Source organism: Poecilia reticulata, linkage group LG18, assembly GCF_000633615.1.
Source record: "Poecilia reticulata strain Guanapo linkage group LG18, Guppy_female_1.0+MT, whole genome shotgun sequence".
Taxonomy (NCBI): Eukaryota; Metazoa; Chordata; class Actinopteri; order Cyprinodontiformes; family Poeciliidae; genus Poecilia; species Poecilia reticulata.
In genome coordinates this window covers 1,448,601-1,460,500 of record NC_024348.1, presented here as the reverse complement: position 1 = coordinate 1,460,500, position 11,900 = coordinate 1,448,601, and the positions used below count along the sequence as shown (strand labels likewise).

At 38.4% G+C, this 11,900-nt stretch overlaps 1 protein-coding gene across 1 annotated transcript in view; it reads right to left on the bottom strand.

Annotated features, from left to right (window-relative positions):
• Positions 1-11,900, bottom strand: part of aco1 (aconitase 1, soluble) — a 71,601-nt gene that overhangs the window by 20,415 nt on the left and 39,286 nt on the right. Inside the window, exons 14-19 of the mRNA XM_008434831.1 lie at positions 5,915-6,071; positions 4,441-4,565; positions 4,249-4,353; positions 2,579-2,721; positions 2,293-2,440; positions 2,026-2,148 (exon numbers count right to left, since the gene is read on the bottom strand). Coding sequence (XP_008433053.1) covers positions 2,026-2,148; positions 2,293-2,440; positions 2,579-2,721; positions 4,249-4,353; positions 4,441-4,565; positions 5,915-6,071 — 801 coding nt within the window. The remainder of the gene's footprint in view (positions 1-2,025; positions 2,149-2,292; positions 2,441-2,578; positions 2,722-4,248; positions 4,354-4,440; positions 4,566-5,914; positions 6,072-11,900) is intronic.

Genomic DNA, 11,900 nt, shown 5'->3' with positions numbered 1-11,900 from the left:
GTTAACAGGAGTGGTTGTAGGGGTTATGTCGCTGTGAGGGCTACTCAGCGGATTGCTCTTCAACTGCAAAGGGTCATAACTTCTGGATCGAAGGTAGTCAGAGCTAGACGAGTCCTTTCCGACCCCAGTTTAAACAGATAATTCTCCACAAACTATCTCTAGGGTAAGACTCGAGTTTCTGGGGGTTTTCCGGACCTGTTAGACAGAGAACTGGGCAGTAGTGAGTCCAAAGAGTTGTGAGGAGTGGGCGGGACTTACTATTGGGTAGTAACAGACAACTCTAACTTAAAAGTTACAAATCTTTTCCTTAAATGACCTTTTTATTTTGAATTTATCTCTTTACTTTAACTTTACTTGAAATAATTACGTTCAATACCATATTTGTATCCCACGTCTGACACCATGACTCAAGCTTACCAGGGACTGATTCCCTGGTAAGTGACCGTGGCTCTGTGGGTAGAGTAGTCGTCTTGTGATCGGAAGGTTGTAGGTTTGATTCCAGCTTCCTCCTGCCACATGTCGATGTGCCCCTGGGCAAGGCACCTCTGCGTATTGGTGTATAAATGTGTGAGCGTTTGTGAGTGCGAATGGGTGAATGTGACTCTAGTTTAAAGTGCTTTGAGTGGTCAAAATGACTGGATAAGTAAACTAAATGATTTGAGTAAGACTGACTTAAATCTGTTACCTTAAACATCCATCCATCCATCCATTTTCTGTACACCCTTGTCCCTTAATGGGGTCGGGAGGGTTGCTGGTGTCTATCTCTAGCTAACGTTCCGGGCGAGAGGCGGGGTCACCCTGGACAGGTTGTCAGTCTGTCGCAGGACAACACAGAGACACACAGGACAAACAACCATGTACACACACACTCACACCTAGGGACAATTTAGACAGACCAATTAACCTGACAGTCATATTTTTGGACTATGGGAGGAAACCGGAGTACCCGGAGAAAACCCACCATGCACAGGGAGAACATGCAAACTCCATGCAGAAAGACCGGGGTCAGGAATCAAACCCAGAACCTTCTTGCTGCAAGGCAACAGCTCTACCAACTGCGCCACTGTGCAGCTTAAACATACTTAATTTGTTAATTTTTTTAAACAAATTTATTGAGTTGGATGATTATAATATATTGAATTGGTTAAACTTAATAAATTACGTTGGATAAACTTAATTGAATTGCTTGTTACCCATAGAAGCAATTCAATTAAGTTGGTTCAACTATTTTCTTTTTAGAGTGCAGAAACACTTAATTAGTAAGTCGCGTTACTGCTTGGATTTTAGTCTGCATGTTTTGCATCCAGCGAAAACTAAGATGTTAACGAATAAACTGGACAATATGCTGGCAATTTTGTGATATTTCCACAGTTGTAGTCTTGACCAGTCTTGAAATAAAATTCTGAGTTCTCAACGCCCGAGACCGAGACAAGACGGAAACCAAGTGTGGTCAAGCCCGAGACCATCAAAAAGTCGAGACCGGTCTTTAGACCAAGATCGGTCTCGAGTACTACAACACTACCACCAACATCATTGGCTAATGATCAAGCTTATCTTTTTACAGTACAACATGCAGCAGCTGCAATATGGAGCTCACACACCAGCTTCCTTTCACTTTAATAAAAACGAATACTGAGACTAAAGTTTCAGACCAGGAGTCCAAGTCAAGTACTTAGGGCACAAATTTAAGTCAAGTCTAAAATGATTTAGTTTCCAACGCAAGCATGACTCAGATTCTTAAAATAAGGTTAGAAATGGTTTCATTCTTCAAAAAATATGCTTTTATGTCTTGATGAAATTCTGGTTTCACTGTTAATACAAACTTTTATAAAATCACATACCTCTACTTTCTCTTAAGTATATAGTGACAGCATAATGTTGTATTATCTCAGAAACACTGTTGAAGAAATGGACCAAAAGGCCTCATGTTTTCTAGCATTTCTAGTTTTGATTGGAGCAGAGTGCCATTTTCACTACATATACACATCCCTCTGTTTAAAAAAAAGGATGGGATGTGCAGCTCACCAGGAGAAACGGGCCCTTTGCAGCCCAGTCCCTGGAGCTCCCTGAGCCATACTCCTTCCCAGCTAGAACTAGCAGCGGGACACCGGACTGCTTGTATCTCTCGGCTGCATCAAAAACGTCAAGCTGCAAGAAAAAAGGAACCATCACAACAGAAAGAAGCCAAAATCAAAGATGATTTTGTTAAATTTGATCTTTTTAGTGTAAAAAAAGACATGTAACAAATTAGTTCTGTTGTAATTTTAGTATAGAACTGGTTTAGAGTCAGACCGTGTCTCCAGTAGGAAGGTGAATGGTTTGGGGTGCCTGCTTGTCAAGGAACTTGTTAAAGAGGCGGATGTTGGCAAACGTCCCTCTGGCCATGACTGCATCGTTACCTCTCCGAGAGCCATACGAGTTGTACTCTCTAGGAGTCAGACTGTCAAAACACAAACAGTTAGGCAGAAACTAGAAACCACAGAACTCAATCCAAGCAGGACAAAGATTAAAAGAGCTAATGATGCTAATGATTTTAGGATTCTAAAAGTGCAAACATGACAGTTTGCAGATAACCCACCCTCTCTCAGTGAGGTAGCGTGCTGCAGCGCTGTTCCTGGCAATGTTTCCCGCAGGAGATATGTGGTCTGTTGTGACAGAGTCACCCAGGTTCAGCAGAACGTAGGCATCTTTTATAGACTCAGGAGGCGACAGCTTCATGGTCTGAATAAAGCCCAGGAGATACAGGTCAGAGCTCAGACCACACAGCAACGCCTGATGTTTTAAAAGTGACTTATTATTATGTTTCCTTAACAGGATCCATGATTAGTTGTAACAGTAGACTTTATTTTAGAAATATTTATTTTAAATGTAAAACCAGTACAATGTTGTTTTTACAATACTGTAGGTTGTTTCGTTTTTATACATTTTAATTCATTGTCCCACAAATGTTGCCATGTTGTTCATGGTGCACTGCATTCTGGGTAAATGACGTCTCTAGGTCTGACTGCGCTAGCTCCATCCAGCCAAATCAGACAAGAGTAACATCTTTAAGCCTTTTCAATTTGAACCAGAGTGCATTGAAATCGATGGGAATGTAGAAATCACAATGAAGATGAGAAGGAACAAACAGAGGAAGAGAACAGAGTTGGCCACAGGAGCTGGTGTTTTGCTGCTGCAGCCACTTTCAGCTTCATAAATGTAACAATGAATGACATATACCCCTGGTCAAATTGTGTGATCCAGTAAGTAATTCTACAGCTCTGTGTTTGGTCCAATAACAGCTGTTTTTCGCTCTGGTGGCAGCGGGGTTTAGGCACTTTGTGGATAAAAACTGTTGGCAAGGCATTTATTTTTAGCTCATTAAGGTAAACGTCACCTATTAGAGTCAGTTTTTGTCGTACAAATGACTCAAAATCTTCTGGAGAGAAATGTTGAGGGAACAAATGTAGATCCTTCGGAAGTTGTTCGGCTCTCTTGCATTGCTTTAATTATAGCAAACAGTGACACAGTGTGGCATTATCTAAAATTACAACAGGCAAACACAATATGATAAACAACTACTCAGGTAAAGTTAGCCTTCCTGTGTTTACAGAACGGACCCAACAGCGTCAGCCCAGCTGTGCCTGATGATTTGTGATGTTATTTTCTGGAGGTTTTTAAAAATGGCTAATTTCCAGACACCAAAATTAACTTATTGCTAAAGACAGACAGGGTAGTTTTTAGCATTTGTGCTGCTTTTAGAAGCTGTAGAAACCCAAATGGAAATGTAAAAATGTGCAAAATGGAAATTTTACACAATAAGTCCCAAAGAGGTTTTGTACAGCAGCAGAGCAGTGAAGTCTGGAGTGCCAGGTTCTGATGGTGAAAGGTGAGTCTTTGCCAATGTGAATCTGACTTTTTGTTAGGCACATTTGCACGTCACATAACAGTTGCACATTTACAAAACGGAAATGTGTTCCACTTATAGAAAAAAAAACATTCAGTGGCTTCAATTCAAATTCAAATTTTAATTAAATTTTGTTGTTGGTTATAAAGTTTTAGTGGCTGTTCTCGCCACACATTCTGGGCAGAACTTTTTTCTTACGTGGGGTCAGACAATATGAAAGTGGTGCACTACAGTAGAGAACTACAGAGTTCTCTATATCACTGAGAGACAGTTTATTTCCATGTCTTTGGTTGCACCAAAAGGCTGTTGCAATTTACTCTATGTGTTAATATTTGAGGAGGTGCATAGTTAAGCTTCCTTACCAATCCATCAAAAAATGGTGGTGACTTGATGTAGGTTGATTTATCATCCCAGGTGTACAACTTATCAGAAGGAGCCACCAGAGAGTTCCAACGATCATTCACTTTCTGCAATAAAAAAATATATATTTTTAGACCCTAAAGGTTTGGATTGTTTTTTTACAGTATATTTACTAGAAATGCATTTGATAGCACCTCAATTTTGTCATAGACTTCTTTGAACATTGATGGAATGACAAATGTTCTCTCCACTGCCCGAATCTCATCTCGAGTCGGCCAGATATCCCTGAGGAAGATTTGTCTGCCTTCTGAGTTAACAGCTGCATTGGAGAAGAGGAAGGATGACATTTAGAGAATTATTTGAATTTGATGTTTTAGCTATTTATATGATAAAAGTAAAAATCTCTGAGGTCAACTGAAAACCCCCCAGCAATGTTGAGCTGTATATTGGGTTATTCTTGGTATATTGGGACAAACTATGACATTCAAATTCCAGCTAATTAATGAGTCATTTGGAATAGTCACAAAGTAACACTTGGGATTATCTTTTTAAAGGTTAATTCTGTTACATCATGATAATCCCAATTGTGCAACTTCATCTTTTATATCCACCAAACCTTACCAAATGTGAAAGTAAAGTGTAATTCAGGTCCAGTGCATTGAAAAGTAAAAGTTTTCAATACAGGCGCTCCAATTGCAGTTTTCTGGCTAATCATCAACCTTTAAAGAACCTGACCTGCCGATATCGATTGTTTTGTCTGAAAAGTTGTTAAGTTGGCAACAGTGACTTACTATGACAACTGACAACTATTGCTAACCCTGCTGGGCGGGACAGTCAGTCCTCTCACTGCAGAGCAGAAGAAGACAGTGGCTGGTTTTCAGATCTTTGTGGAGGGAAATGATATCAGCGGATAAGATTGGGTTCTCATGTAAGCATCAGCCAATCTCCCAAAATTAACAAAATCGACACCCATAGTTTTCAATTTGATTAATATCAATAGAATATCGAATATCAATAAAATCAAATAGGAATAAAAATGAACTTGCCAGAGTGTATGCTACAATTATGTACAGCTTTATGTTGGTCTATCACATAAGTTCAATAAAATTCATTCATATTTGTGGTCATTATGTGACCATGAAGAAATGGTTGGGCACTACAGTCACATGCAAGCAATCAGATCTGCTTATCAGCGCAAACTCTGATAAATATTGGCTAAAGTACAAAGTACACACTGTACTTTGTATAAAATTCACTGACAGAAAGCCAGATCTCCACTGGCTTAAAGTCCATTTCATCACAGCTTTGAACCATTTGACCTTTTAACTCAGGCATTTTCAATAGGTTCTGAGACCAGCAGCATTATGTTCATTGTTTTAGGTAATGTCAAATAGAAGGGCTATCCCATAATGCCAATGTTAACTTTAAAGTTACATTTTGGACAAAGTCACCTAAAATCTTCAAGAGATTATAGCCATTTTAAAGAAGCAGGTATGTTGTTGTCTCATTATAAAAACTATACTCTGTGATGAGGTAGGGATAAGACTGGAAGCTGATATATCTTTACAGATGATCTTATCTTTTATCCTAATGCTGATCTAAACACCCATAGAATAAGGAGACCCTACCTAACATTTTGTTTTGCTGCTAAGTAGCAGCATAACTCACCAATAGGTTCCTTCTCAAAGTCTATCCTCACTGTGCCAGCTATTGCATAAGCTATAACGAGTGGTGGCGAAGCCAGATAGTTAGCTCTGGTGTTGGGGTGGACTCGCCCTTCAAAGTTTCTGTTTCCAGACAGGACCCCTGCAGCAACCAGATCCCCCTGAAACACAAACAAGTGTTGGATCTCACATTACAAAGAAAATAAAGAAAAATCAGATCTACCATAATAAAAGGTGATGGAAGATATAGGGGGTGGATTAGCAGTGCTTGTGAATAACAGATGGTGTAAACTTAGTTGTTGCTAAGCTGCAGACACAAAGTATTAAGGCAATATTTACAATCACCTATCTACTACACTTCCAACATATGAAAATAAGAAGTATGAAAATATAATCAAAGGAAGCTGAAAAAGCTCTGCTTAGTTTTTTAGGCTGGAGACTGGGATGCACTCTTGTCAACCAGATAGAAATGATTTCAATGCTGTGACAGGGCCCATCCACAAGGGGAAATTTTTTATGACATTGTGAAGTTTTTAACCATTTTTACTTATTGTCCTCATGGAAACACCAGTGGCAGCTGTGCATTTGGTACCTGGGCCTTCAGTGGGAGCTTACCAATTTAATCCACCACTATAATGTTACAAGTATGCAAGCCACCAATACTACAGTAAACAAAAAGCGCAATGTAACAAAGTCTAGTATACAAAGGAAGCCCTGGTATCAACATCAGTATGTTGAGAACCGCCAGTCTATAGGCTTATCCTCGACTTTTTAACATGTCTGATTTGCAGCGATGTAGCAGCAAAACTCCGCCTTCCCCAGTCTGACTTTCAAGCCTGCTGCTGAAATGTGTTATTCAAACCAAGTGACCACATGGATCCTAACTAATTGTACTGTATGCGAATAAACACAGAGAGAAGACTGGTCAGACCTTATGTCGATTTCCTTATGATATATTTTTTCTATGATTTTACTACAAAAAGCTGTTCATAAGGGGGTTACATATTTTACGCATTATTTTGTGCTATTTTAAATGATTATCACTTCAACTTTTAGAGTTATTTTTTAAATGCCCATCTAGGGACAAGTGCTGTGAATTAGCTGTTGCTATTGCACCATGATGCAAACATGGGACTGCTGTTTTAATCAGTTTGTCTATGTCGATATGTGTCTGTCCCTATCAAATAAACTTTATAATAACTATTTATTCATCAATTAGCCTAATAATTAATTATGAGCATTTTTTTTGCCTATTGAGAGTGAATAGTATTATTTAAGAAAGAAATCCAGTAAGGACAACTTCAAACCTCTACACTAAAACCAACTGTGGCAAAAAAAGAGAAAAAATAAAGCACATAATACTCACTCAGCTGCTAATTATTTCTTTATACACAAACTCCATCCTCCTCTCTTTACGCATGAAAACTTAAATGACCATCATAGAGCTAATATCTTCATTTCAGTTCCATCAATAAGTCCTTTTATGGCTTGTTCTTTGTTGTATTCTTGGCAAATCCCAGCCATTCCCTCTATAATGCTTCTCAGAAGATGTAATGGTACTGCTCACGACAGACACTCTCCAGTCTATACAATGTCCAGCCCTTTAGAAAAAGTTTGTCCTAAAAATGGATTTTTAATGACTTCTGAAATCATATCAATTTCTCCATCTCCATCAGCCATTGTATGTCAAATAAAAACAAATTCATACATATTAATATGAGAAGCGCAGGCTGCTGATGAGTGCTGCTTTGCCAGCAAAACTTTGGGCTGAGAGTTTTGCTCTAACCCTCAAATCAGATCTACCAGGCATTTCAGCAGGCCTTGGAAGGCGAATCTAAAAGCCGATTGGTTTAAAGAACAGTTCTACTATGGCAAGTAGTTTTAACATAAATTCAGTTTTACCGGCCTTACATTCCAGGTATCTCAAATTATTTTATGACCAGACATTTCAGTGATTTAAGATATCTCTAATTACATTCTAACTAGATTTAATGTCGTCAGATTTACCATTGATTTGCATGGAGATTTCAATTCAAGATATCCACAATGAATTACTGGCCATCTTTTGGATAGGAGATTTGTAGTTTTGACTAGTGAAATTTAAATTACAGTTATATTACAAGCAAGTCCGGATTTTAGCATGGGCTTACTGGGTCTCCATCCCAGGGCCCCAGAGCTTTGGGGCCCCCGAATGATACGTTGTATTTTTGTGAATGAATAAGGTCAGAATGCCTTAATTTTATCACTGACTAAGAAAATTTTGACGGTGTTGTTGAAAAACTGTCTGATTTGTTCTGGCAAACATCCATCATGAATGCTTAATTATTTTTGGTCCAAATTTGAAGTGTCTTTAGCATTGGGGAGGAGCATCAAGGAGTAATTTCTCACGATGACAGTGGAGCGCAGGAACGGAAAAAAAGAACGCGACAGAGAAGTGGTGAAGAAAATATTCAAGCTAAACCTCACATTGGATATGGAACAGAACCACCGTCTCAAAACGTTAGCCTTGCTCTACGGTCCCCACCAGAACCGGGAGCTGTGTCCGATCTGGTGCTTAATGAGTCAGAGGTGGTGGAGCGTTCGGGTTCGGGCGTTCAGCCTGAGCAAGAAGCAGGGAGCTGTCAAAATATGGATGTTAATTTTAAAGCATCGGAACAGGTTTACAAAAAAATCAAATGTCTCCTCTCCAGTCAGATATCGCTCTGAAAGCCAGCTCCAAGTGGTGAGAACATCCAAACACAGGCTGATTTATTCTCCTTCCACCGCGGCTGTGTTTTGCCTTGAATGTCGTATTTTAAACGATGCTAAAAGTCAGTGGTGCTTTGAAACGGGCTTCTGTGACTGGAAACACGCAAGAGATCTATTTAAAGAGCAAGAACACAGCCAAAGTCAAAGAAAAGCAATGTGACTGTTCTTGCACGTGCTTAACGCGAAGTTAAAAGAGCGCAACGGGCTTTAGCAGCGGCGGGAGGAACTGTCCTACCGCTACAGGCAAAGGGCAAAGTGTACAAAATAGTGCCGTGACCACCCCGACACCAGCTAAAATCCAGTTGCCACAGAATAAAGAGTTTGACCAGGTTTGGCTGTCAGAGGGAAAATACTCATCTTGGCTATGAGCTTGGTAAGGTAATAAACCTGATAATTAGAAAGATTCAGTTGATAAAAATTGAAAGAGGGAGGGAGACAGATGAAAAAAAAAATTGGAATGAAGAAGGATAAATACATACAATATACATAGGATGAATAGACAATACTGCCCAGTTTTTCTTCCTTAGAAATGTTCTGTTGAAAATGTAGACATATTCAAGACCTGGGGCTGTATAATTAAATCGATTCTACAATATTTATCTATTTTTTCCCCCTTCGGAAGATATTGATTTTTCATCTGCGAGTATTGATACATTAAACCATAAGGGTCTATAGGCTTATCCTCGACTTTTTAACATGTCTGATTTGCAGCGATGTAGCAGCAAAACTCCGCCTTCCCCAGTCTGACTTTCAACTTGTGCTTAAAATGCACATTATTAACTACACACCAGTTTTTAAATTGTGTTAATAGGCCTAGTAAAACCGGAATTATGCTAAAATAAGTAAACCATATTTTCCGAATGTCAGAGAAATGTAAAAACTGGCTTTTCCGGTTATGTGAAAGGGAATGAACTTCCAAACGTAAAAACCGAAGAGCAACATCACATTCCTTTGTTTTTAGAAATTTCACATCTTCAACAAATAATTATGGGCAGTATTTTGTTGCTGAGAAACAACGTAAAGCTGCACAAGTAACCGTGAAAGAGAAGCGAAATGGAGTAGTGGTGCAAACGGAGTAGTTGCAAATAAAGTGAGATCGCGACATTCATGCAAAGTTTGAATATTGGTTTCAATTGGTCTCCAATTGACCAATTGAAACCAATCTAATCTAATTGGTTTCAATTTGTCTCCAATTGAAACCACTAAGCTAATTTGTTTTTAGATTGGTGGTTTCTGTTCTGTATATAAAGAATTACCTGAAGAATGAAAGATAAAGGTAAAGGTAATTTTATTTATATAGCACATTTTCAGCAACAAGGCAATACAAAGTGCTTTACAGGAATTAAAAGGAAATACAAACAAAATAATAAATCAAAGGAAAGAGCATAAAAAAGAGAAAAATAATCTTTTATGTTGATCTAAAGCAGTGGTCCCCAAACTACGACCCGCCTCCACATTTGGTCCGGCCCCCTGAACAATACCAGAGAGTGTTTTGATTTTTTTTCATATACCGTATTTTCCAGACTATAAGCCGCTACTTTTTTCCTAAGCTTTGAACCATGCAGCTTATATGTGTATTTTTCTTCAACCACCAGGGGGCTGTTTAGCAGGAAGTGAATCATTGGAAGTCAAAATTGGAAATAAAAGAAGAAAGCGCCCATTAAAACGGAATTAGGTTTTAATAGGAAATTGAAATTTGAGAATGTTCTTGATCAGTTAAATAGCATTGAGAGGAAAAATATTTTTCGTTTTTTTAAATAATACTGGGATCATTATGAGAATTTGAGGTATTAGGATACAATAGAAGGCAGTAGTGCAACAATAATGGATGCAAGCTGCCATTGAAATCTAAAGAAGCAGAAGAAAGCACCCACACAGCAAATTCAAAAGTGTTAAATGTTTTGGTGTTAGACTTTGTGCAAAAGCAGAGTTAATTTTACTCTAATAGAGTCACATTCTGTTTATGTAACTCTGGGGTGTATATTACTAGTAGTTAAAATCCAGTGTTAAAACAAAGTGTTTCCKTATCAAATCTAGAGATGTTAAAATAGAATCAATAACTCTTTACTTCTTAACTCTGAACTCCTGCAGCGACTATAGGAGTTAATTCACTGACTCCGCCCCAGAATCACAGATTCCTACCGAAGCGAAGCGACAGAAGCCAAGTCATTTCAGGACTATTTACTTTCCACATGTCTGAGGTGTTTACCACGCTTGGTAAGTCATTTTTTCTGAGATGGTTTATAACTATAATTTTGAGTTGAGCTCAACCTGTATGATAGACGTCACGTTCGCCACACGGCTCGGTGTTAGCATATTTAGCTTAGCATGCCAAATGTTAGTGGAGTATAAGTGTTGGAAAAAATCAAGCCGGTGAACATTCAGTCAAATTATTGGCTAATTTGAACAGATCTGTAATAATCTGGAGTGTGTTTTTTCATGATATTGAACGTCAGATTTATCAACCTTTCTGATATTTTTTTCCTTTGAAAAAATGTAAAAGGTTTTTTCACGTTGAGAGCATTATTCCCACTGTTGTCTTATATACATTTTACAGCATGTTTTAATCCTTTTATTGCCTTTTTGTATATATTAGAACCAGTCTGGTTGAGGATGAATCTCCAGTCGTCAGCCTAACCTCCCCCTCCCTCACCCTCCATGGATTCTTTGAAGATTCAAGCTCCAAAAATGATTTTGTAAGTATAAATATCTCTGAAACTCTACATTTCTGTAATGGAGGCTTGTTGTTAGAGTTGTAGTAAAAATGTATTCCTTCGTTCCATTTCTCATTGTTATGTTTTTGTTTGTTATGATCCAGAGATCAACACTGGCTGTCCTACTCAGAGACTGAAGACTGTCTGATGCAGTAGAGGAGCATGTTGGTGTCTCTGACCAAACGTCATGAACAGAACAACAACCTGAAGACAATCTGTTAGTGAGTGGACATCTCTTTGGTGGAGTCAGAGATGAACTGTCTCTTATCAACAGAAACATAAAGTGGATCAGAAATGATGGATCTGATTATCAGGTTGGTCTGTTATGTAATGTACATATCTGGTAATCTACCTGTTAAAAGAAAATGTATTCTATCATATCACATGAACTGCATTGCATTGATACAGGCTTTACTTTTTCCACAATTTCATGCATATGGTATTGAAGAAAAATGTATTAAGCATACTGCAGTTTGTATTGCACAGCTGATATGTCAGACCTTTTAATAAGCAATATGTGAATGAAAG